The sequence below is a fragment of the Lepisosteus platostomus genome, chromosome 4, assembly GCF_059453375.1.
Source record: "Lepisosteus platostomus isolate fLepPlt1 chromosome 4, fLepPlt1.hap1, whole genome shotgun sequence".
Lineage (NCBI taxonomy): Eukaryota > Metazoa > Chordata > Actinopteri > Semionotiformes > Lepisosteidae > Lepisosteus > Lepisosteus platostomus.
Window position 1 is genome coordinate 68,737,223 of NC_142614.1, and position 27,226 is coordinate 68,764,448.

General features: G+C 39.0%; 1 protein-coding gene across 3 annotated transcripts in view; it reads left to right on the forward strand.

Moving 5' to 3' along the window:
* LOC148673703 (protein unc-13 homolog B-like) overlaps positions 1-27,226 on the forward strand; it is a 256,318-nt gene that overhangs the window by 35,009 nt on the left and 194,083 nt on the right. For all 3 annotated transcript variants that reach the window (XM_088630487.1, XM_088630488.1, XM_088630490.1), the window contains exon 2: positions 7,531-7,560. In XM_088630487.1, the coding sequence (XP_088486613.1) occupies positions 7,531-7,560 (30 nt within the window). The remainder of the gene's footprint in view (positions 1-7,530; positions 7,561-27,226) is intronic.

Here is a 27,226-nt window from a genome sequence, read left to right on the forward strand (position 1 = left end):
CGTATTGAGAGCATCTGTACTTTTTGCAGACAGACCGTCTCGGTTTTGTCGGGTAAAAACAAGTGCGGAGACATTTGAATAAAATTTTCATCGTTTGGCGAAGCTAAAAGGTTCAGAGGGCAGACAAACACTTGAACTTGACGGCATGTCAGCATGACCCGCGCTGTGGTTTGAGAGCACTTTCCGAATCCACCAACCTGCGGCGCGGGCTCTTTATGAGCTGCTCCAAGGTTAAAGTGGGGCCATTTTCTGAGTCGCCAAGGCTACGCTTTCATCTTCCTGCTCTCGAATGCTTTAATGTCTGTTTACTGTGGGGCTGGTGTTACTTTATATATATATTCCCATTTCTTCATGGACTCTACATATCCATCCATTTCCTAACCACTTCATCCAGTTCAGGATCGTGAAGGAGCTGGAGCCTATCCTGCCAGGCAACAGGCACACGGCAGGGTACATCCTGGCTGGGGCGCCAGTCCTTCACAGGGAACACTCACTCACGCCAAGGCCAGTTTTCACAGAAGCCAATTAAACTACCAGTAGGTTTTCGGAATGTGGGAGGAAACCAGAGCACCCAGAGAAAACCCCATGAGCACTATACAAACTCCATACAAGGAGCATCCCGAGGTCCTGAGTTGAACCCAGGGCCCCAGCGCTGTGAGGCAGCAATGCACCACTGTGTCGCCCATGGGCTCAATATTGAAAAGCATTCCTGATTTGATTAGTTAGACTACTTTTGTTCAGTGACATTTTCCAAGTTGTCCAGACCTGTAGTGTGATCTTCAGAAATAAACAATTTGTGGAAAACGCATTGGAGCAGGTAATTTGAAGGATTGAATTTATTTGGAAATCAAGTAAAAAATTTAACTCATTAAATTAAAAACATAATTATTGTCTTGAAAAGCCAAAATACAATATTTATTGCAATTCATCACTTCATAACCACAAGTGTTTTAAAATAACTAATGGTTATCTTTCATGCTGCCGAATGATTTAAGACAATTCAAGACATGCAAAATGTATGTGATGGCAAGGCAGTGTATAAGCAGCCTTCTCCTTCATTCCCTCTTGAGTGTCACTTTGTATGAAATCAGCCTGATTCTGGCATGACCTTCTCACATTTTCTCAAAATGCATCCCGTTTATCTGTGCTGTGGAAGAAGGCATTGAGGCAAAAATTGAGGCTATTAATACCTCCCAATAGTTTCTGAGATATGATCTTGAGACGTTCATGAGAAAATCAGGTTGATATCCACTCGAAATGACCCTTCAGCGATTCATAAATAGAGAGCTCTATGCTTACAAATGAAATTGTTTTCCCTTCCACATTTCTGTACCGATGTATGAATATCAGCTTTCCGCATGAGCAGTTGCTTCTGGTTCTGCACAATATGCAAAATCAAGATGACCCATTCTGCTTCTGTTCTTATCTTTCGCGCCTTTGTCCTTTGCCTCATGTTGCATTTGAATCGCCTTTGTGTTCGGGGCACTTGTTTTAGTGTGGAAGGGCTAAAGGTGGAGGATTCCTTTTCAAAGAGGAAATGGGATCTGGTCTATACTGAGTGATGTTTTGTTGTCGGAATTGGCAGAGAACTCACTCGTCCAATGAAAGCAATAGGGATCTCAGCACTGTGATCCTGTTGACTCTAATCTAATTAGCCTTTGGTCCGTGTGCTTTGGGAGTGCTCTCTAGGAGCCTCTTGTTTATGAGGAACAAGGGAGCAGTTCCTTGGGTAGGCTGAGCTCCTCAAGCTCAATGGACCTTATCTGGCCAGTAGGGAACCTGGCTGACCAACTCAGCCTGCACCACCACCCTGCTCTCCCTGAAACTGAAATGTGACGACGTCTTCAACTTCTTTACGTTTTAGTAAAATTCCTATTTTAGGACTTTTCACAATTTCAATGGACCAAAATGTAAAAATACTGTTAATCCAACTGAAGTCATGGAACTGTGAGGAGAGCTCTGTTATAGTTTAGATTGAGTCACTATCTTCATATTTTTCCCCCCTTAGCTGATGGCTTCAGTCATTGTTGTAAGTATTCTTTTTATTATAAAGTTCATGTTATAATTATTATGTCAGTGGAGGAAAAGTACCACATCTGCAGTAATATTTTTTTAAATGATACACATTCTAAGATTTCCTTTGCACGTTTTAATTATTTAACCTACACCTTTATCTAGGGCTGTTTCAATGCCATCACGTTTTTGTACAATGATACAACAGAATCATACTGTAGGTCTCAGATTGTCACACTTTACAGCTGTCACAGTAGTGATCTCATCGAACTTGATATACATCTTAACCCTTTTGAATTGAGAAATTTAGAACAACACAATGCTCACATAATTGCCTTGGTAATGAGGCAAACTGCATTAATCTTTTCACATCAAACAAGAATTCTCATTGCAAAATGGTGGGGAAAACATTGAAAAGTGAATATGCTGCTTCCATTTGATAATGTACCTTCAGAAAGACAGGCTCCTGCGTTAGGTTTTAGTGATTTAGCCTGGAGTGTGTGTGTGTATGATGCTGCACCCTTTGAGAGCAGAAAACCAATTAGGAAATAATCTGTATCCAAATCCTAATGAAGCTATATGTTCTCTGAGTGGTTCATGGTTGAATAGATACAGCCCTGTTCTTGTTTGCAACTGTTAAGGTCAAGCTGTTCATGCATTAAATATACTGTACTGCTTTTTTTATTAATAATTTTTCTTCCAATTCTATACCTCAGCATTTAATAAGTCCCAGGATCTTGCTGATTTTTATTTATTCTGTGCTGTTTTGATAGAACCATCATTAGACTTTATAAAATCCCTTTTAAGGCTATATTTGTTCAATCTATTTTTAAGCTCGCAAACATAGAGGAGCCTGTCAGTAGACTTGCCTCAGATCTCGGGAATGTTGTTGAAGTTATAGTCATCTGATGCATTTTGACTTTTCACTGAACACCTGGAAGTTGTTTCGAGCTGCCTGTTTTGCTTCAGAAATACACTTGAGTGTGATCAAATTATATTGCTGCTGCTTTTGCATATACTGCCAGAGTTTCTCCCATTTCATCCATCTATCCATTTTCTAACCACATTATTCAGGGTTGTGGGGGAACAAACAACGCTAAAAAAGACAACAATGCTAACCCCTGTGCTACTGTGCCATCCTCCCCTAATTCATCAAGAAATCAAAACTGTTGCCTTTCTTCATTTTTTCTTTCATGTACTTCAGATTTAATCCCTTTACATCAGTGCATATATTAGTAATAGATTTAGTGCTTGCTTATAATCCCTTAATATCCTTATTACAAGAGGAAAAGGGCAGCTGGTTTTGTACTGAGCCACCTGCTTACATCCCTCCATCTCTCTTGTGATAGCTGCTGTGTGCTGTGACCTCCCATTACAAAGATCTCTGTTTTTCTTGGCTGCTATCATCTCTGGCTGGTATGTGACAGCGCTGAATGGCTCTATGAAGAGAGCCGACTTGCCTGAGACTTCAAGTATAGAAGGAAGCCTGCAAGTTGCCCAACATGGGTCTCTTGTTTGAAAATAGTACGCGGCCCCACCTCCCTTAATGATTGTGGGATAGAAACAAGGCCTTCCTGCTGCGTGTTATTGGTGTGAGGTTGAAGTGTCTAGAATTGGATTTCCCAGTCCTGGTCCTTGTGACCACCGCTGGTGGTCAAGTGCATAGTGATAGCTGTGCATTAATTTGGAGGGCAAGGCCAAACAAGACCGACTTACAACAAAGTTTCATCACAAATGGTTTCCTAAAACCTCCACAGACTCAGGCGGCAGTGCACAAATCACTGACTATTCAGGTTTGCGAGCCCAGTGGTGCAAACAGTACGGACAATGGACTACAGAGCTGTGGGGGAATGCGATATGGTCATAAGGGGCTTCCTCCACCATGTTCTCAAATAACAGAAGAGTGCACCTGTGGCACCAACCCAAGTAACTATAACTGAGAGTGCTGGGTTCCAGCAGTGAAGACTTCTGGTGGCTCCATGAGATGGTCATTAAAGACCAAAATAAGGGAGGAAGAAAGAAAATGATTGCAATGTTACTCACAGCAGTGTTTTAAAAGAAGAAGACACACCACTCCTTGGAAGGTGTTGGAAATTTTTGTTTTTGTCTTCAGATAATAGTCGACAAATAATTACTTTTTTTTTGTTTTCTATGTTAATTTGTGTTTTACGTTTGCTGTTGCAGTCAGCATTTAACAAGGAAAATAAAGATTAGAAACATGCTTGCCATTGCATAATTGTTTTTATTTGCCGTCCTTAATAGACAAGGACTTGTCAAAGTGTGACATTTTCCTGCTCGCCACTTATGTGAAATCTGTAGATGAAGTTTGTGTTGCATAACTTTGAGATCGGGGAACACTGAGATTTTTCTTTTACTGTGTACAGTATGTTCCTGAACAGACTGGCATTGAAAGGAAGAGCGCTTTGAAATCTGCTTCTGGTGCCTCTCGGCATCGCTCACCGAATGTGATTAAAAGCCGCGCAAGGTTTTCTGAAAGGTGGGAAAAGCTGTCATCATTATCGTCTGATCACAATCCATCAGACAGATTGTGCAGATTTCTTTCTTTCTGATGTCCGTACCGAAGAGTCTGTTCTGCTGCTGCCAACAGGAGCCCACACATTGAAAACAATGCAGGTGATGAAACCACAGTCCCTTGGGCTGAACTATAACGTCCTAGGATGGTGGGCTAGAAGAACCACCATTGTTTATCATCAGTTTCAAAGTTTTTGTTTTCTTAGATACCATCTTGCATAATGAGTGTTTAAAGTATTTAAGTTGAATTCTGAACGAAAATGCAAGCAGTCTTCTCAGCACCTGATGAGGCACTAGTCAATGGTAGTTCAGGCGGGTGGCTGCGTCAGCATGCGTAGGCTGCAAAGGAACAAGTAATAGGTTTATTCCGTGCTGAAAAAAGGAACAAAGAAAACACAACGTTTTGGCCGTGGAGCCTTCTTCAGGTGTGAGAGAGACGAGGCAGTAGGCAAAGGTAATGTAGCGGGAGAACAAAGGTTGGGAGAGAGGAGGAGCGAGAGGCGGGAGCAGGGGACCGAAAGAGAGGCCAATCAAGAGGTGTGAAGTCAGAATAGGTGTAGAGAGGTGTGAAATGAAACTTCCAATGAATGGAGAAAATTTAGAAGAAAACTACTAGTCTGTCGTTAAGAGAAGGGGGAAGGTGTGATCCTAGCTGCAGGATAATTTTGGTTTCTGTAGTCTTTCTGATGTATGAGTTCAGAAAACCGTCTTTGAGAACACAGACGGAGAGATTAGAGTGGTCATGGCCGTCAGAGGTGAAATGGGAAACAATGGGCTTGGAGAGATTTAGAGACTAGTCAATGGTGTTTTCTCACTGATGTCTGCCTGTTGCATTTGGAACCGTGGAATAGCACAGGCTCAGATATTAGTTCTGGAACTCGTCTGTGTTGTTTTATTCTCGAACGCCCATAGGCTCTGTAAGAAACAAAATTCAAGAGTGAGAAAGATATCTTGTTCTGGAAGAGAGTGGTTCTTTCTGCTTTTAACAACACAGTTGAGTCCTCTTTGGGAAGCATGGCCTCTTCAGCTCCTGAAACTAGTTAGACTATGACTGTCCTGTAACTCAGGTCAAGAAGACATTTCACACTTTATGACATGTTTTTGAATCTGTTGATAGAAAAGAAAGTTTTGTTGTCAAACTATATTCCTCTGCCTGTAAATATTGATGTCCTGTTAATTTCTCTGCACATACATTATGTTGAGTTTACGCAGGTTGAATATTCTGATATTAGGTACATACCTATCAGTTTTAATACATTTTTTTCAAGTATGATGAGTGTGATACATTCATAGAATAAGGACTAAGCTATAAATAGAGTCAATAGTTAAATTAAACAAATGGTGTTTTGAAACTCAAAAAAAGCAATTCTATAAAGGAAAGCATTGTAGAATGTGTACTCAGAATGTGGCCGAGATTCAGCTTTTTTTTTTATTGGCACACAGTTCACATCCGTCTCTTTGGCTGGTGTCCACCTTCTGCTTCTTGTCATTACTTTGCGCTCACACCAGACCAGACGCCCTCACTCGGAGATTATTGACTTTTTCTGCTGGTGTGATTTTCAAACTCCGACAGACCATAAAGGGTGAATGAAATTCATTTACAGTACAATATGTTCATGTAGCACTCCTTATGAACAGACATCCTTATGAATAGACATCTTGAAACCATTTCCAGTCATTGTCCTGATAAACATGTGGCTGGTTTGGTCCGAATTTTCAGTTGAAATGGTAAAACTTCATTCCATTCCAAGAGACAAATAGTCTGCAAACTGAATAATCATTAGAAAAACATTAAATGTTTTGGAATGATAGAGTGTCTTTATTATCCCCAGGGTGCAATTTGTTTTTACAGCAGCAGACAAAATAAAAAAAAATATATAATACACTTACAAATAATACACATTAAGGTGAGCAAGAGTATCAGATGTTGAGCAAGGGAATGGTTATAGATGTATTGTAAATGATAAATTGAACCTGTTTGTTTCAAAACTGGGAAATCTGGATCTGCATTCTAAAGGGGAGTAGTTGAAATTCAATCAGGTATGAACATGACTGTCTTTTTTTTTATTAGTTTGGCAAATCCAGATATATTGTGGGTGATGTCGTGTAGTTCACTGTTTTCTGCAAGAACTTGTTTTACTGTATCTCACATTGTAAGGTACAGTTTTAAACAAGAAGAAAAACCCTAACAGACTTGTTGAAAGATCCTGATCCTGTTGTGTCAATTACTAGACTAGGTTACACATTCTTAGCTTGTGTGTGCATCTGAAATAAAAAAAATAAGTGTTAGAATATTCTATGTGGCCTAAGAATAGGTGCTTTTTGAGCTATGGCCTAGCAGGTATTCTGGGATAGCGTCTTGGCATTTACAGAGTATGAATAAGAAGGAATGATGTTCAGAAGAACTGCACACCTAAGAGGTTTGGTTCAGTCTTCAAATCTAGGATAACTTAAGCAGACAGCTCCCCCTTCATAAATTGATTTCTGAGTGGGGCTCAACTGTGGGCTACAGGCACTGGTGGTCATTAAACATTTACTGTGGAAGGCTCAGGCAGCATCCCTCAAAGGGTGAATGATTTATAGCTCTAAAAGCTTTTTCAGGCCTAGTTTTGTTGTGAGCTCTGATGTGTGGATGTTGTCAGTGATGCAGTGGAAAAGGATATCAGCAGTAAACCGTAAACATAAGGCGCAACACAGTCTGAAACGGGAGAATCCTTCTTTGTAGTGTTTGACCTTTTCCCCTGATCAATACAAAGGCCGGGTGAGTAGAAATCATTAAAATTGGCAGGAAAGGGGTTAGGCTGAGTGATACCATACCTGCCTGACTTCATCTTTTGCCCAATAGTGTGGCTTGAGGCAATGAGGTAAATCCAAACTTTTCTTACCAGATCTAATAAAGACTGCCATATGGTGGTGCATATTGTATCAGAGCATTATATGTTATTGGTCCTCTAATCAATATATTTCTGTTTTTTTTTCTTACAGTCAAGAAAGCCAAACTCCATGGGCCCCCAGGTAAGATACAAATGTTACTCTTCCTGGTCAACTATACCCGTCCGTAAAATATTTCTTATACCTGCATTATCTGTAAAACGCTGTGTGGCAACTTGTTGCCAATAGTGCAATAACAAATAAATGCTGATAGTGGGCGAATCAGAGGTCATCAGTTTCTTGCGATTTAACTTCCAGTCATCCCCTTGTCAGATTTTCTGACACTGTAATGAAAACCCCTTGAGAAATCCTGTAGTATTTTCCAGTTGCATCCACACCTCTCCCCTGCGAAGGCATTAGCAGGTGTGCGCTACTTGTCTTGATCCCCTCCCTACCTAAAGAGCAGAGGCTTTGTACGCTGTACTTTGGCTTCTGTATCTTGTGTTGTATGTTCATAACGTATGTAATCCAATAATAAAACAAGTCCTATACAGTACAATATAACCTGCTGGCCTGTGACATTCTGCTTGGGAGTTTTCGGCTTGCTTCACTGTGCTGTGTGAGCTGTATTATTTCTGGGGAATGGTGCCAGGGCCGTTTGGATCAAGATGATCTCCAGTGCACCTGGTCTCCTTTGTTTGCACTGTGTGCCATGTACAGTAATTGAGTCATTAGGTCACTTACCTGGTAGCTGCTGGAGAATTTCTGGAGTCTTAAGGTCTTATTGTGGGAGTTGTATGAAAACGTGTGAGTGAGCTCCATTCCAGATGTTCAAGTCTGATACCCGCTTGAGCTGTGGGACTGATTGCAGTGTGTAATAATCTATTGGACAGCCTAAAGACGCGTGAATGGCAATTTTCTAAGCATTTCAACACATAATGGCTGCATTCCTGTAGGTTTGCCTTAAATTAAACATTTTCAAAAAGAGGTATGAAAAGGCAGTTGGCACATATCAGATGTCTTTTATACCCTGTAGGCAAACAGGACAGAGGGAATTATACAGTACACTGTACATGCAGAGCATACAATCTAGACTGTCCCACAATTTCATTGTAACTGGCATTATTCACTTATATGAATAATAGAGCGCAAAAAATCAATCCACTGTATTATAGTACAGTATATGCATAGCACATAACAGAAATAAACACAGTACAAATGACCAAATAAAACCAAATCTACATCTAAGAATTCTGCATTAAGACCTCTTGTGAAAGATGGGTGTTTAAGTGAGTTTTAAAAAGTGAGCCCAGTTGCTGAGTCTCCCCCCCCAAATTGGAAAACGTCCTCAATAATTCTTCAGTCCTATATATGCACTAGAAAAGAAAGCTATGTTGTCGGTTGTGTAGAGCCTGATCTTCAGCAGAGTAAGGCATGAATCACAAAATCTCAGAGTAAGAGATGAGCTATCACCACGCAGTAAAACATTGGATCTATATCATTCAGTGAGCAGAAAACCATATTTTTGCTGAATTTCACAAGTAGTTATTGTACCATAGTTTATACAGGATACACGATATATGCTGAGACTTTGTATGGCAAATTGTGGTCATACACAAGCTGGTTTAGTACCTTAGTAGATACTATACACCAGTAAATCATCACAGTTGTCTAATCCAGATGAAATAAAGACATTTATCAATTTACTTTACTCAGGGTTGGGACTATAACACCTGTGATTTTTCAAATATTGGCTGACAACATAGTCAAAAATAGCAAAGTTTCTTCTTTTTGGTCAACGGTTTTATTTTTGCACTGTTAAGAGTGAAACTGAAGTCGTCAACTTTTAATAGTTGTTGTGGGGATCTAATTAGCAGGTACTCAGTCTTGTCATAGTTTAGATTCAGAAGGTACTGTTGCATCCATTTCTCAATATCCCACTGACAGCTGTCAAGCAGCAGTAGTATCTGATTCAGTTTGCTGGTGAATCTCAGTATCGCCATCATAATGGTGAATTCCAAGTCCATGATGGCTAAACATTTGACCATGAGTCAACATGCAAACAGTAAATACTTAAGGTCCCAGAGCTGAACCCTGTGGAACACCCTAAATAGGTGAGACATCGGTTCTTTGCGTCAAGTAAAGTTGATGAATAGTGTCTAATTGAATTGTCTTTGGATGTTTTGAGAGCCTGCCATCTTGGAACTGGCAAGAAGAATTTGAGTAAATTTTGGTACTTATGAATGTACATAGCATGATTAGACACACAGACAAATGGCTCCGAGGCATAGTGGTAGAGAAGGTCTGTCATGAGCTCTGTGTTTTCATTAACATCATATTCATGACTTGTTCTACAGCTCTCCAGTATCCAAGAAGCAGCAGAGTAGCAGGTGCTGTAAAAGGATGGTAGGGGACAGTGAGAGAGCTCTGGCCTGAAAGCCGTGCTTGAGAGAATGCTAAGGGCTGGCAAGCATGATGGGGGAGGGCAGTGCTGTGGTGGGAAGGGTCTCTTCTTCGAACAGGAGGTTTGATCGCCATAAAAACTGGGCAATACAGGCAGACCTGGCTGCCCAGGGAGGACAGGCTGTGTTCCCAGTGCCAGCGGGGAGAAGCAGAGAGAGAGAGAGAGATGCACTTTCTACTGCACTGTGAGAAATATTCTGGCATTAGACAAACATTGTTTCCCAAAATAACAAATCTAATCCCAGAATTCCCACACCAACCAGCATCGGAATAGCTTCCAATCCTACTGGGAAGGGGGGGGGGGGAGGAGGGAACTCAATTGAGCTGGTAGCCCAGTGTGTGATCTCCTGTCACAGCCTGAGGAACAGTGAGCCTGTCTCTCACTGATGTTCTGCATGTTGTATGTAAATGACCTGTGATGCATTTGTATCATAAATGTCTGTAGATGCTGTATTGACTGTATATACTTTAGCAGCACTGTAATTTACCAGTCAAGCCAATAAAACTGTTTTAAATTTGAATGTTAGAAATAGGCCAAATGAAGAAGTTCGGTTATATTTCATTGACAGCTTCCTCTGTCCTACTTTTCTGTATAAATGAATGTTAAAATATTTAGTGTGTCACTTTTCTTTTCCACATGAACGGAATGGGGCTCCCAGTGCTCCCTGTGGTTTTTTTTTTGTTTTATGTTTCCTCCATTCAAGAGGACTTTCTTGATAAATATCCAAGTATTCCATTTTAAAACACGGCTACTGATACTTTAAAAGAAACCATCTGGTGTTCTATTAGTTTGGGTCATTTATAGCCTTGGCTGTGAATACCTGTCCACATGAAGTCGCACTGTGGGGAATTTATTCTTATTTTGTTTCTCACATTATGGAGATAAATTATTCAGATAGCGCTATCCACTATGCTTGATTTTAGTTGTATTAAAGCAGAAGCAAATGGAACATAATGGAAAATAACTGACTCACTCAACTAAGAACCTTATTGTAGTGTCCTGTTTCTTAGTATTTTTATGATGTGAAAAAGAAACATGTTTAACTATGCAGCTATAAACGCTAACAAACAGCCCTGTGATTAACATATGGACACCTATATGCAGTTCATAAAAAAGTATTGTAATTAAGTGACTTGGCAAGGAGTAGTTAAGAACATAAGATCTGTTACAAACGAGAGGAGGCCGTTTGGCAGATTTTTCCAGTTTGGTAGTTTGTCGCTAATTAATTCAAGGTGTTTGAAAGAAGCCAGGGTATTGCCTTCAAAACCATGACTGGGAAGCTTGCATCATACTCATGATACCACATTTATGGGTAAAAAAGTTCCTCCTGTTCTCTTTTAAATTCACTTCTTCAGGTTTCCTTGTGCACTTTGGTTTGTGTTTCAATATTTATTCTGAAGAAGCCCACTCCTGTTTCATGTTCTCTCGTAATCGTCTTGATTCAAGACTGAAAAGGGTCTGTTCCATCAGGCAGTCCATGTAGAACATTCTCTTAAGGTCTGGAATGTATCTGGTTGCTTTTAACTGGACAGTTTCCTAGGTTGTATCTTTTCTTTTGAAAATTTTACACAGTATTCTACATGAGCCCTTTTAAGGCAGTACTCTATACAAATCTAACATCTGTCCATTTGACTTTTATGCTTTTAACTACATACTGTAAACTATTTGCCTTTTTAATTGCTTACACCTAATTACTTATCAAAAACATATTAGCGATATGTCCACATAAACACTTGCTACCTGTATGAAAAACCCTTCACTTGTCTACATCAAACATCATCTTCCAGGTATTTGCCCGCTCTTGAATTCTATTTTCTCCTTCTACAGCAGATGAAGCTCAAAAATACTATTTCTACAATTACTGCATTTGTAAATCACAATGCTTCTTTAAAGGGCACTAAGTGTCCATTTTGGGAGTGATTGAGCAAAAAAATCCAGATACTCAGGGACAAATGTATAAAAACAAGGTAGTCTAAATGTCCATATTGTCGAGCAAACAGAAGGCACTGTGATAAAACGTAACATCAGCAAATTATGATCTTTTCACTGGTGCGCAGAACTCAAATTAGAAATGATGCCAGATGAACTTCTGGAATTGTTCCCTGCATGTGGGACTGGAGTCAGGAGAAAAAAAACTGTCTACTACATCATTTTTTTTTGTTTACAAGCCATTATGAAAAGTTCATGGTGCTAAAGAAATATGGTAGTGCAAATTTTGTGTGAAGGGCTACCATCAGTGCTGTGAAAGAGAAATGCCCGACTAGCCTGGGAGTACAATAAAAAATCATAAAGGAAAATGTAGGCAAACTGGTTTAGGTAAAGCAGACATACGTAAGCCTTTTCTAGGACAGGGAATACTTCTGGACAGACTGCTAGACAAACAAGCAGAGAATGGGGGGTTTTAATTTCAGATATTCTCACCATGTGCCTGGAAATACATAGTTGTGCAAAACTTTTTTTATTGTTTTCTCCAATATATTTTTAAATGAGCTTTTTTTAGCCAAAGGTAAGTGGAGTAGTTTAATCTACTTTTTCTAGGAACAATCTCGGGAGCTCAGTACTCCCAGTACCCCAGCTCTTGGGAGCATTCATCTGTTCTAAATAAATACCTTCTGTGTCTGGGTTGTCCGTGTTCTCAATTCAAACAAAATGTTGATTTGTACCACACTGTACGTATCATTTGATTTTATATTATTCAGTAAAGCTGATTGCTTCCGTCCTTGCTGAGCTTAAGAAATTCATTTAGCTGGAGGCACAGATCAGAGTTTCTGAGCATGGTTTTTGGTTATGGTGTACGAGTTAGTGGGCTAAAGGGAAGTGATGTTTTAATCAGATTTGTAGTGTTGGTAACAGTTCAGTAAATTGAGCACTATCCATTCTGCTCTTGGTGATGCTGCAGTGATTGGAATTGGAATTCTCCCTGTGTATTCTGTATAAAAACTCTCAAGGCATGTAGATATTTTCTTTATTGTATTAGAGTATTGATGGGCAAAAATGGAATAAAACCATATATTTTTATGTACTGTAAGGAGGCATTTGACTTCCAGTAAAATGAAATGGGATGAGTCCCTGTCTTAACAGCTAAGTCAAGCACCAATTTCAAGGGTGTTTAATTCTATTACTTTGTGCGTTGTGCTGGGTGTCTTCGCCTCTCTGTCAGTATCTGGGACCATTAGAGAGGAAGAGCAGTAATTCAGTGTGCAATTACATTAGTCAGGAGATAGCCAGCAGCTGGCCTCTGTTTTGTGCAAACAGTGCAGTGGGCGATATCATACTGCTCCATTCAGAATTAAAGATGCCACATTTATTACAGCTTGCTTCTGCTATTAATGTTCCTCGTGTTTCTTTAAAGTTTCAAAATCATTGTTTTGGTAAGTTAGCATGAATGTACAGCAGAAATTGTTATGATGTATTTACTAGCCTGTGCTGCCTCAAGTAATTTCAGTTGTCCTGAATGTTAAACCATCAGATGATAAACCAATTATAATTTAGGAGCTGCATTTCTAGGTGTCAGTGGCCTTGTTTAGACTTGTTTTTAATTCTCACTACTAGGAATGTACTGTATGCACACTCAGTATGCGGTTAACTTTTACTTTTATCCTGTTCTTTGTCAGGTTGAAATAAGTTTAATTTGAGAATAATGAAGAGACCAATTAATAAAATTGGCATTTCAGTATGGTTACTTTTCTTTAAGGCCTGATTTTTTTTTGTTTTTTTTTTGTTTACCTTGTTTTGCAAACCAGGTAAAAGCTTGTCTGCCAAAAATGAAAAAGCTATTTGAGTCCAGTCGTTTTGTGTACCTTTCTTTGTGCTAAACATTGTTATAACTATACAAGTCATTTAGAAAATATATTTTTAGCATATTGCTGTCATATTCCCGAAGACATATTTTCAATACCTTTCTATATCTGACAACAGGGGTCTTATCTCAGGGATCTCATCTCTGCAGTTTCTTTTGTCTTTTGGGCTTTGTCTGAGACAGGTAGTACTGGAACTGCATCATTAGCCTTAGGTTTCTTAATATTGACTTAGATGCTATGGTGGAAAGTGGACTCTATGATAGTCATCTTCTTGCTTATGGAGGCCAGCCAATTTTTGTCTGACTTTGTCTGACTAGCCATGATGATGCTAAGAAATGTTTCCCTGTGTTTCCCTGTGCTGCTTCGACACCCAGGGAAACGGGATCCTTTACGTAGTTTCAGAGGTTTCCATCGCACTTTTAAAGAGCAGAATGTAATAGTATAGTTTTTGTGTATTCTTGATCGCTGAATTTATAGGGATAACCTAGAATTCAATTATTTGTGACAAATGGAATTTTGCTGTGTAGAATACAATTATGATGGCAGTATACCATGTTTAGAATTGTTTAAACAAGACACATTATCCAATCTGTAACTCATTCTGCTGTATTAAGTTTTTTTGTTCCTGTTACATCATGATGTGAATACATCTGGAGGGCACCACCAAAACCTTTTATTTTGCTCTTAGTGATGTTGTGAAGTACAGCAGATGAACAGATTTAACATTATTTAGTAGTGCCATTATTCCTTCACAAGTCTTCTGAAGTCTGCAGGTCAGGTTATGGTAAGAGTGTGCAGAAAACACACAATGTGATTATAAATTGTCTCAAAGTTTAAATGGTTGAAAATCTCAGTGAGCTCCTGAATACAGTTGAACAGTCACTTTCTTTCCTTATCGTATTTAGTCTAGTATGAGAAATTTGTCACTGAATGAAGACGCAACCAACTCTTCAATGGGTTTATCTTCCTTTTCGATCATTTTATTATTCTCTGCAGAGTCCTCTACAAGCACTTTCATGCATCTCTGCTAATATACTTGAACCACAAGAAGCAGGCTTTTCCCTGGAGGTTTGGGAGCTAACATCAGCATCTGAGAGCACGGACTCTGGGGACATTGCTACTCTACGTTACGTAATGTGCATTTTATAGAAGGATGTGGCCTGTTGGGATGGGAGTCAGTTTGGAGTTAGTGAAGAGTAATAAGATATAATATACGGTATAGCCGACCTTCAATGTACTACAGTGTTGTGCCATCAGTCATTGCAGAGTGATCTATTTGTCAGTAATTATGTTGTTTGTATTAATGAGCTAATGTGTGCAAGGTGCTATAGATTTCCTTTTGAACAACATGATTTCTTCCTATACAGTTAATTCTTTAATTCCGTTTTTTCCTTTTATATGCCTTTAATTTGGAACTGGAATTTGGGCCAGCATGGGTGCCCTGTTGGAGCCATCCTTTTTTATATGCCTCATAGCATCTTCAGAAGCATTGCCTGATCGAAATGTGCCAATCCCCAGGTTAAATACTGCAAGCTCACTAGTGTTCAGAAAGTTACAGGGATCCTGTTGTATAGCAGATTCAGAATACACAGGTAGACAGTCAGTTCGCATTGGAGCTTGGTCAGTGGTGCCCAGTCAGTGTCTGAAAACAGGGGTCAGTCTGGACTCTGGATGGCACTGTAATTTTATTACTTGGTCTCACCATTATTCAAATGTTAACTGCTATTTCAACCTGACATAGAAAGTGTTAAAAGTAAAAGGTAACCTTTTCAGAAGTCAACTGTGAATGAACTATTCTACTGACTGAGCTTCTCAAACGATTCACGAAGAGTGAAAACACATCTTGAAACATTTATATTATAGCTAAACCTATATATTTAGTTTTTTTTTTTTTGCTGGAAAGGCATTGTAATATGGTTTTTAATTATGGGCCTTATGTGATTATTCTTTTCTGTCTCATGTTTCTAAATATGGGTCTTTAGAGTTAGATCTGAATACAAGGTTTTGAGCACAAGAGTCTTAAAACTACAAAAATGTGTGAAAGGTAATAACAAATGAACACATGTAAAACATGAATTCGTACAGCATTGTAGTATCTAGGTTCTGCTGCTAACATTTCCATAAGCGTTTTCCAAGAGTATGTTGAGAAGGTTGATGTCACTCAAAAAATACTACTTTTGCTTGTAACTATATAGTTACAGTTATTGGAAGTGACTATTGAGGTGTCTTAAGAAATATAGATACTGTGGTTAACACCTGGCAGGTGTCAACAATTTAAGTTCTGCAGGAGCTTCAAAGCAAGAAAAGATGTTTAGTTACAGTAGTTGTGCTGGGTGTGAGAAACATTGATCAAAGGAATGTCTGGTTTACCTTGCTTAATTAAGATCCAGGTAAATCATTAAGAGTGTTATTAACAGTCCAGGAAAACAGGATAAAATACAGGAAGAGAAGGAAGAAGAGAGAAACACAGAGGGAGAGAGGCAATAGAGAGAAGAGATGGAGATATTTATATGTAACAATATATTAATATTAAAATGTAGTGGATTGGTACAACATGTAATCATTATTACATTTAAATGCTGGCTTTTAAATTGGAACAAAAAAATATGTCCATAAAGAACTCTCATTCTTCTGCCAGCCTCGGTCAGCGAGCTGTCCGGTATATTATAATAGTGAGTGAAAATGAATGAATTTCTCCCACAACTTGTTGCTTTCATTTTTTTAAATGTAGAATGCATCATGGATAGCTAGGCTGATCAGTAGAGTTACTGCATAAAACACTGTTTACATTGCATCTAACAAGAGGTTCTAGAACATTTAAATAAAGGATGCTTTTTCAGAACCACTCAGAACATCTTGGGTTTTCCCTGACTGTCTAACAGTCTTTACTTGCTCTCATTTTACCCTTCCAAGGCAGTAAAGTGCATTCCATTAATTACTGATGTGTCAAAATGGATTATTTTTTCCCCCCTCTGCTCAGCTTCAGTGTTAGAGACCTCAATGTTTTTGATGAAGATGAAAACATCATTCTGATGAATATATACATACATTTACACAGCGGAAACATTCAGGTGATGTCTTCCATGCATTTCAACACCATAGAGGTCTTGGAAGTCTTGCACAGAGTGTACATACAGTCCAGGAGCTTAGTGGCTAATGGTGATCAGTCATCAGAGCGTCAATATCACCATGCAGTGTCCAGTGCACCTCAATCATAATAAAAGCCAGAATATGATATTCTTTTACTGCCCTTCAGGTGCTTCTAAACTCACAACCCTGTAGCTGATGCTACACCATCCACCTTCAGAATATACTAAAAAATATTGTTACAAATAGGGGGTTATGAAAACGGAGAATATCAGAAAATGAAATAAGTCAGGCACACAGTATTAAACAATTATTTGACATACATAATGACAAAACATACTAAACAGCACACAACATAACAGCATGTACAACAAATACTGTACGCTATGCTGTTTGCAAACTTACAAACAAGGTGTGACAAACTCCTGCGTCCTAACGAGCCTGAAACCAAGTATTCAAATACCTCTATAATGCCTACAGAAGAGGCCAACAGAAGAGATAAAGCTGCATATAAACAGAACAGACCTATAGTTAAATCTCTCCCTCTATAAATTTGAAATGTTCTAAAGTGAATGGAAATTCTTCCTATTGTAAAAATACATCTAACCAGGAGAGTTTTTTTTTTTATCCTATGGATTCTCTGTACAGAAATCAAAGTTCCTAAAAACAACAGAATGGTAAGCTCTCTTAACAAGGTTCAAATACTACATTCCAGTTTGGTCTTACAGGCTGATCAGAACAGAGCTTCCACCTTCTATTTCCTCTCCTCTCTCTCTTGCCTCTCCCCTTCTGTTTTTTCATCTCTTCCTCTGTCTTTCTCCTCTACCTGTCTTTTATCCTGTTTTCCTGGACTGTTAATAACACTCTTAATGATTTAACCAGAACTTAATTAAGCAAAGCAAACTAGAGAATCCTTTTGATCAATGTTTCTCACACTCGGCACAACTAAGTAAACACCTTCGTTCCTTTCTTGCTTTGAAGCTTCCAAGAACTTCAAATGTTAATACATGCCAGGTGTTGGCTATTGCATCTACTGTAGATTCTTAGGACATCTCAATAGTTTCTTCCAATAACTGTAACAATATATTTACACGCAAAAGATTAAATTGTGTTTATGGGGAACTTCAACTTTCCTGTCACACTCTGGGAAATGCTTATAGGAATATTGGCAGCAGAAACCTATAAGTAATAAGTTTATTCCATGCTGAAAAGAGAAGATGGAACACAGCGTTTCAGCTGTGAAGTCTTTCTGCAGGTGGTAGACATGGTAAATGACAGTTTCCTTGCCCAGTTTGTCAGAGCATCTACAAGAGGAAATGCTTGTGTACTGTAGATCTTCTCTTTTCACACAGCTAAGACAGGGTGAGGCAAACAGATGTGAGTGTAATTTGAAGTATACTTTGAAACTCTTCAGGTGGAGTCTGAAAATATTTCCAGAAAGTTTGGTAGTATAGATATGAAATTAGTAGAAAATGGATAGTTAACAGTTTACTCTGCAACTCACAACTAGCCACCCACTGAAGCTCAGCAGGTGTGAGCCTGGTCAGTACCTGGATGGGAGACCTCCTGGGAAAGACTAAGGTTGCTGTTGGAAGAGGTGTTAGTGGGGCCAGCAGGGGGCGCTCACCCTGCGGTCCATGTGGGTCCTAATGCCCCAGTATAGTGATATTGACACTATACTGTACACAATGCGCAGTCTTTCGGATGAGATGTAAAACCGAGGTCCAGACTCCTTGTGGTCATTAAATTTCCCATTGGCCCTAATCAATCATGGCCTCCTAATAATCCACATCTATGAATTGGCTACATTACTCTGCTCTCCTCCCTACTGATAGCTGATGTGTGGTGAGCGCTCTGGCGCACTATGGCTGCCATCACATCATCCAGGTTGGGCTGCACATTGGTGATGGTGGTAGGGATCCCCATTACCTGTACAGAGCTTTGAGTGTCCAGAAAAGCGCTATATAAGTGTAAACAATTATTACAGAGAATTTATTTGTAACACAGAACAAATTTGTCCCAAAAGTGAGTAAATAAAAAGCTAAAAACAGCATCCATAAATGGGTCAACACATTAATTTGGAAAGATATGAGGGAAAAGAGAGTACTAAATACAGTTATTAAAATACAATTATTACAAAATAAGAGGATTGAGTTAAAGAATACATTGTGCTGCAAGCACAGGTAAAAAAGAGTATTAGAAAGGCCAAGAGAGAAATTGAAATAGTAATTTCTTTCAGTAAGCTTTTTTTCTGGCCTCATTTACATAATGGCTTCATGTGGTAGTGTTCTTAAAATTGTCTGAACTTTTTTGGAGCTAGCTCTTTTTTGCTGAAAATATTTATTCAAATTCTTCATTTAAATGATTCCACTTGCCTGCTTTTTAGGTTACAGTTTTCAAGATAGAATTTCAAACTGCAAGTTATCATACTAATTTGGAATCTATTAAAAGGTTTCATCTAGGATTTAGCAACCAGTGATCTGACCTCAACCTTCTTAAGATTTTTGTGCTGACCTGTTTAACAAAAGAAAGTTGACAATGCACTGACTGAATGGGGTTGCACAGATTTGTGCTCCCATGTACTGTGAGATTATTCTTGGGCAGGCTGCTTATTTTATCCACACCTTTTAATGAGCATGATTTGTCCAGTAAGATATCGCAGAACGTTTTCTATGCCTTAAGATACTTTAAAGACGGTGCCTCATTGATTGTGCCCGCAGCTGAAGTGATGAGTGGACTGGGACATTCACGTCTCTCCAAGGTGGCGGCATGGGACATCACAGCTCCATCTTATTAGGCAGCGCAACAGGAAAAAAACATGTACTCGACCTGTTCAGAGTCCTGCACTTCAAACAAAGAGGGGAATTCTCCCAGCACTGCCGTACAATTTGAGAGCAGTGTTTCTTTTTTGGTGGCAGGTTAGTGTTTCGATAGAATCCTGTATTGATCAGCGCAATCCTTACTTCTACTGGAATATAGTATGTAATCCCAGCCATTATTACATGTACTCCTATGCTCCTGCTCCACTCCCTGCCCTTCATTCAGCCCCACAAGCGAGTATAACTGACTGACAGCTGACTTCGGAACAGGTCAGTGCAGCAGCAATGACAGGATCTCAGAAGTCTTTCAAAATTATATAAGATACTCAAACTGATGCTCAGCTCTGTTTGCGTTCAGGTGGTTTATACTAAGAAAATGGTGCCCTGGTGTGCTGTACATGATCTATAAATAGACAGGGAAGCAGTGCTCCTTGGTGGTGGGCAGAAAGTGGCTTCCTGTCACAACTGCTCTGTTCTGTAGTAATTATGTGTGGTGGAAAGGGCCTGCTTATCAAACGCCCCTTTCTGATGAGTACTTTGCAGTTCTCCTTGGTTCATCTGCCTCATCTTTGTAGCTTAACACTGGGATAAGCGAGGACATGTTAGAAAAACGCTCTGGGAGTTTGTAGTCGTGTCCCAGATTTTTTCTCTAGCGTTCAGAAAAATTCCCATGTGACAGCTGTGCTCATAAGCAGGGCTCTTCATCAAGTTGTAATACAAATGACTTAAAGACAATAATATTTCAGAAGTCTTAGGAAAAAAAGAGGACATTGTTCTGCTTCTTGTGTCAAGTGTATGACACCCCTCTCTTTATGCAGACGTGTAGTTAGAAATATCAGGTTGTTAGAAATTGTTGAGCATGTTTTGAAGAGGCACTGTTGTGATGAATGCACTTTCTAATCACCATTTTTCATGTTGACAAGGTGCTTGAAAACCAGCCTTAAAGACATTTTTTAACTTGCAATGAGTAAGTCTCATAATCCCGTGGATTTGATTGGCATAAAATGTTTTGAAAACATGCTCTTTATCTCCAGGGCAAAATGATTCACATATAAGGTTTTGCAGTCGGGATGTGCTTATAAACTTAATATGCTCATTTTGTTTTATACTGTTACTCTTTAATTCATTTGCAGTAAGGGTTGTATAAACATTCTTATGTATTACTGTATATATATATTTCCTCTAAAATCTTAAATATTTTATACTGTATGTGATTTTTTTAGTAGTTTTATTTGTTTTAAGTAGGAAATTCAATTTTTTTTTTAATTGGCTCATCTTTTATGCGCCCCAGGTTAAATTTATTGTAGGTAAAGGAAATAAGCCTTATTCGTGTTGTCTTTTGTTATATATGCATCTACTACTTTCAGGAAAACAGGGGAGCCTGCTTAGATCTGGAGTGAAAAGTTTCAAAATGTGTTATCTTAAATATATGTTTGTTCGCACATAACTGCTGTTCCTCTGCTGGACCACAGCTGAAGGAAGCTAAATATATTTTTGTTTTGATACTGTATTTTACTGTTAGCTGCACTGCTGTGATACTGCAACTTCACTGTGGGATGGAATGTGCTAAATGGTATCTGAGGTCAAATCACTTGCTAGGATATCTGTCTTTTTATTGTCTATTAAATTGTATAACTAAAGTGCCCTCTTCAAGTCCTGTGAGCTGGATCAAAGAAGGAAGATAAGTAAAATTTAAACTTTAAAAATAAAGTGAAAGTTTTTAAATTTAAAAACCATGTTCTTGGCAATGAATTGGGAAAGAGTAATGTAATTTCTTAACTTTCTCCGAGATAAAAACTAACAAGGATGAAAATTAATTTGTAGATTTGTCATAGAAATCTAATTTTCTTCTCATAGTTTGACATGAATATGATGGAGTGATTAATTTATTTTATTAGAAATGCGAACCTATGCAGAAATTTCAATTTTGATCTTTCCTGAATATTTAAGGGGAAGGGAATTGCTGTTTTAAGGGGCTGTGAGACTTCACTAATGAGTAACAAGTGACAGGTTTATTCCATGCTGAAAAGAGAAGAAAGAAAACAGTGTTTGGCTGTGGAGCCTTTTTTCGGTTGCAAGCTTATCCCAGGTCTGTTTTGTAGTTCAGATGTATTCACTGGTTTGTGCCCAGCTAGTTAATCCATAAAGTAGTCTTTGTCTCCAAGATTAACCAGAAATGTGAATGTACTGATGTCCCATCCAGGGTTTATCCCACCTTGCACCTGTCGTTTACCTGGACAGGTTTTGGTTCCCCTGCAAGCCTGTATTGTATAAAGAGGTTAGCACACTAATGGATGGATGGATTATGGGTTTAGTGTACTGTACCAGTCTCCAAGACAGACCGACCCAGATGTTAGCTAATTGAAATAATGAAGGCTGAATGAAACATCCCACTCCCCCTTCAGGGAAACATTGACTTTGGTGGAAAGAAGCGAGAAACGAAGTTAAGAGCACATTATATTTAATGGTTGTTTCTGGAAGCGATGCGGTATTAGGTAGTTGTTCTGATATCATGGGGCTCGGGAAGCAGTTTTATGTTGCACTTTTTAAAACATACAGATTAAGAACAGCATGTGTATGTACAGTTAAACAGAATTGCATTAAGGGAACATTTTCACAATTTCTGTACACTAGATGTGTAACCCCAGGCTGTATTTCTGTGAGTGCTCTAAGCATTGCTGTGTGCACTGTGGTGGAACTGATGGTGAGCTCTTCTGATACCGCCTAAACATTTCAGCCTGGCAAAAAGTCTGCTTCCTGCTGTGCCTCCATTTAACACTGCTCTAGGGCTTGACTGACGGAAGATGGATGTGTTTTCCAGAGGATTAATCTTCTGTCTCTATTAGTGTGAAGACTGAGATGGCTGGTGTCTCAGCCTGTTTTTTCTTGCGACAAACCTCAGTGTGGCTCTCCAGAGCCAAAGGTGGTGTGACATGTTGTTGTTACTGACATTAACAGCAACCACTTGCACTGTCGCAATTAATAAAGGCAAAGGTACAGTAATCCTCAGCAGGAAACCATTTAAAAAGTCAGTGTAATACAGATTAGTCGATTGCTCAAGGAAGAAAACCGTGAGGAGACTGTTTCTGACCGTGCGTGCAATGTAATGTCCATTTGTTTAGGTTTTGTTAACTTAGCTCAAGGTAATGGAATATCTTCATGTGTCTTACAGGCAAAAGACCATGCCTGTGGTTCAATTCCAGGAGCTGACTTAGACCCCAGAGCCCATAGCATATTACACTGTACTACACGCGCTATTGGCTTCACAATCGTTCCGTTACTTCTTCACGAAAGAGTGGAACTGTCACTTATTCTTAATGTAGACATGAATCCCTGCCATGTCAATTTTATAAAGGTGCTTGACCTGGCAAATTATCAACTAACAGACTTCTTACTTATGGAAGAAGTCATCGCCATATGCATTCTCCTGAAAAAATGAAGTGCTCCTGGTTTATCGGTACGTCCATGTTGTACACATGTGACACATGACAGTCACTGCTTAGTTAATAGTTGGACAGCTTCACAACTATTAATTTGAATGTGAAATACTATTTGGGAGAGTTCTGATTTAATCCTGTTACATATGAAACTGTTGTCTTTGCACATTTACTGACCACTTTTGTGTAAAGGCACCTTTCTAGTTGGGAAAAGGTCAGGGAGGTGCACTGCTCTCCAATGAATGTTAGAGATAAGGTGTTTAAAAAAAGATTCTTTCTTTTCTACAGATTTGTTGAGTTTGTCTTTGAAATGCTAATCAAATCTGAGATCATCTTCACCACAATCATCTTTCCCATGGTATACTTCGCTAGAAATGTCCCTTCTTCAAAGTGGAATATTATTAGAGTCTGATTAAAAGCCCGTTTTTGTTCAGAGTTTTTCACAGTGGAGTATTCCCTGCTGCAGCTGTCCAAGTCCCTTCACTGTTAAACATGTTCCCTGTTATAAGAAGAGTTCAAATGCCTTAACTTTAATGTGCTCCCTGATTAGATTCTAATTAGTGTCTGTGTCAAAATAAAACATATTCATTGAGAAAGTGAGTTTATGAGGCAGTGTAATGGATGACTACATTTAATAATGAAGATCTTCCCTCTCTGCTGTCTGCATCTTTGAACGTGCCGTACAGTGTAGCGTGTCCTGGTTGAAAGGGAGCTCTCTCCAGCCCTGTCAGCTGGAGTAAAGGGCTTCCAGTCTTGGGATTATTTTGTTGAACTGGAGTGATCAGAGAAAGAGCTGTCTGAAAATTTAGCGCTGATGAAAGCTCTCTTTGAGTCGCCATCTGTTATCATTAAAAGTTGAACTTGAACCTCCTTTTTTTGACTCTCCAGACAAATGATTAGGTTATGAGGCTACAAGGAGAATTCTTGAAAGGCACCAAAGCACTGAATCATCCTTTATTTGTAAGTTCTTTCTCTGTAAAGTGCAGAGGCTCGTGTGAGAACTTTGGGATACAGGTGTGGGATAAATGAGTTCTGTATGACCATTTGGCTTTCTTCCATTTGGTTTGGATGTGTTTTTTGTGTGTTTAAAATAAATCATTTCGGAAGCCCAAGTATATCCTCTGTGATTTATCAACCAGCTGTTAATGGAGGGAAAGTTAAAGGAGAGGACAGATGCAGCTATGCAAGATACTTCTTACTGATGCTGTAAGAATGTATCTCCCAAAATGCCTGTGACTTTGGTTTACCCTTATGAAAACAGCTAATAGATTGTTTCTGATTAGTTTTGCAGAAATATGTTTAAGTGTTCATTCTCAGCCTGTTTAAATGGATTTCTTTTCTCTGCCCACCACGTTTATTTCCATACATATGGCACGAAACAAAAAGTTCTTTTGAATTCTTTCCATTATTGCTTTTCCGTAACTAGAGAACAGTATGGCAAATGGTTTTCTGAAACCCAGACTACACTTGCTGAGAATAAAGTAGGAGAGAAAAAACAACTGAAGCAGTGGGTGCCTACGTTAATAATAGCTATAATGTTACCAAATTTGGCTGTTGCACCTGCCAACCTGAAAGTTAATGATACTTTTATTTTTTCATGCCTATATCTTATGTACTGTATCTGTCTCACACACTGATGACCCAATTTGTTTTTCTCGTCTTATGCATGTGTTTCTTATTTGTAAGTAGATTCATATTGTGTGTAATGTATCATGTTTCATGTTATGTCTTGTACCTACCTGCAAATTTCCCATCGGGGACAATAAAAGAAGTAAATTAATAAGATGCTAATCTTTTATTACAGTCCACATCAGTGCAGTAGACTTTCAGCACACATCTATGCCATATTCTAACAGAAGACTGTTACAGACAGTTACAGTCTGCTAAAACTGTATACAGTCACACAGTGAATGGCTTTTTTGATTCTTTCTACTGGAATGACTTGGAGAGACTTCTGCTAATTTCCGAGGTACATGACCCAGATGTTTGAAGACTCCCGGGGGAAATGTAACTGTGTGCCTGTCCATCTTTTTCAGTGGTGTGATCCTGTCATTTCTCCCTTTGTCTGGCTGTGTGCTGGTGCACTGTTATCTTGTCTCTTCCATTCAACGGATGATTTGCAGCCGGAGAAGGAACGTAGCTAATTAGTAAACTGCATCTCAAAATAGGCTTGTAGAAGAGCCTCTTAGATTGTCTCCATAGATACGTGTTGAGGCTCGGCAGGCACCTGTAGTGACATTGTCTTATTTGGACGTTCATTACCGTGTGTTTGCACAGCAGTCTTCCACAGCTTTCTGACCTTTCAAAAGAGCTGTTCATCAGGCATGAAGGATGGACTGAATGGACGTTTCCAAACGGATAGCAGCTTTTAGCAATGTCCTTACTCTTCCTTGTTTTGGTGTCCTGAAACTGCGAATAGTAAACAGAACAGCAGTCATCTATAGAGCCCTGCTCACTGCAAGAGGCTCAGTTGTGCTCTGACCTACTCCCAGAGTGTTCAGAGCCCCATCTCCACTAGTTCACTCGCATTCACTGCTGAGTATAGTTTTTTTTGGTGCTAACATGTTTTGAGAAGGCTCCTCCGCTAAAGGGGAATTTTTGAAAAAATTGATTATTAATTCCCAAACGGGAGTAGATTGGTGTGACGTTCCCCTGTGAGGTGTTACAATATTATTGATCATCATTGTACTTGCAAATCATTTAGTTCTGTACAATAAAGGTCTGAATGTTCTTTACAAAAGTGTACAAAAGAGTACTCACTTCAACCACTTATGTAATGTAGGATCCCTTTCTTTCATTCTGGCCCAGTTGCTGACTACAGAGAAGTGAGTTTCCTAGTTTCAGGAGTAATACTAGGAAAGCTAGTATTTCAGGAGAAATACTATGAGCCTAGAATGGATTTCACCATAGTTGATTGCATAACAGATAGAATTGCAGACCCAGGTTAGTAGATCTGTTCTTTAAAAAGTTCCATCGGATTTTAATAACCTCCCATAGTCCGCTTCCTGCTTCAATCTATCCTTTGAAAAAGAAACACTTGAAAGATCTAAAGTCCCTGGCTTTCAGATCTTCCAATGGATTTCACTGTTTTTTTTCTGTTCAACTCCTTAAATTAATTGGACATTAATGATCTATTTTATTATTTCAATGCTTGAGCTGTGCTAAAAGCCTGCAAAGGAAATAATTGCAAGGTCCAGAATATGAATGCTTGTGGTCTGAAGCCACTATATATGTATGACTTTAGCTCAAGGAGACAGTCCTTCAGGTTCACTGAATATTTTTACCTCCTGCTTAAAATGTTTGTTACATAAAAGTAGAATGTGCATAAATAAACCTGTTAATTAGTTCAAGTAGTTGTTACTGTAGGGCCATTATAAGTTTGGTTGCGAGCACCCCTGGGCCTGTTAGTTGTATCTGTAGCTGTGGTATTTGGAAGTGTGAGCTAATGACCTCTAGATGAACCTTCATTATTTAAAATGAAATTACCTGCTTTGAGGATGTTGTTTAAGAACCTTTTCATTTTTCTTTCTTCCTCACTAAGCCCCGTCATGGGTTTCAACACTTCTGGCCCAGATAGAAACTCTTCAGTCTGTTCCTGGTGTTCTAAAAACATTGTGGTTTCACAAATGATGTGATATCTGCATGGCGCTATCTTTAATGATTTTGTAAGCCTTCAATTATCATTCCTTCTTTCCAGTAATGACACAAAAACCATCACCTCGTAGATCAAGCTCGGAAAGGATATTACCCTACACAAATTTCCACTAACCTGCACGCACAAGGAATTTCTCTTTCATTTTTTTTCTGTTAAGATGAGAGATAGGAATGTAGAATGAGAAGGACAAAACTCACAAGATTCTAATTGAAAAGCTGTAGCTGAAGAAATGCAAAAAGCATTTTTTTCCGTATAAATTAGGGGAAAATCTTTGATTGCCTCTGTCATTCCGAGTTAACAGACTGATCACACAACTTCATGTTCTCATTTTTCTTAACCTTCCATTTGCATTTAGTGAAACCTGGGGAAGTCCCCGAGCTTGTGTTTTTCTGGATTCCTCAGTACGATATCACACAGTAATGGACCTACAGAGTGAGTTTCCGTGCAGTGACAGATGTAGGGTATATTCTTCTGGGAGACCGTTCAAAATAAGTTGCTAGCACAACATCATAGAGCTTTTAAAACCTGAAGAATGCATCTTCTTTTGC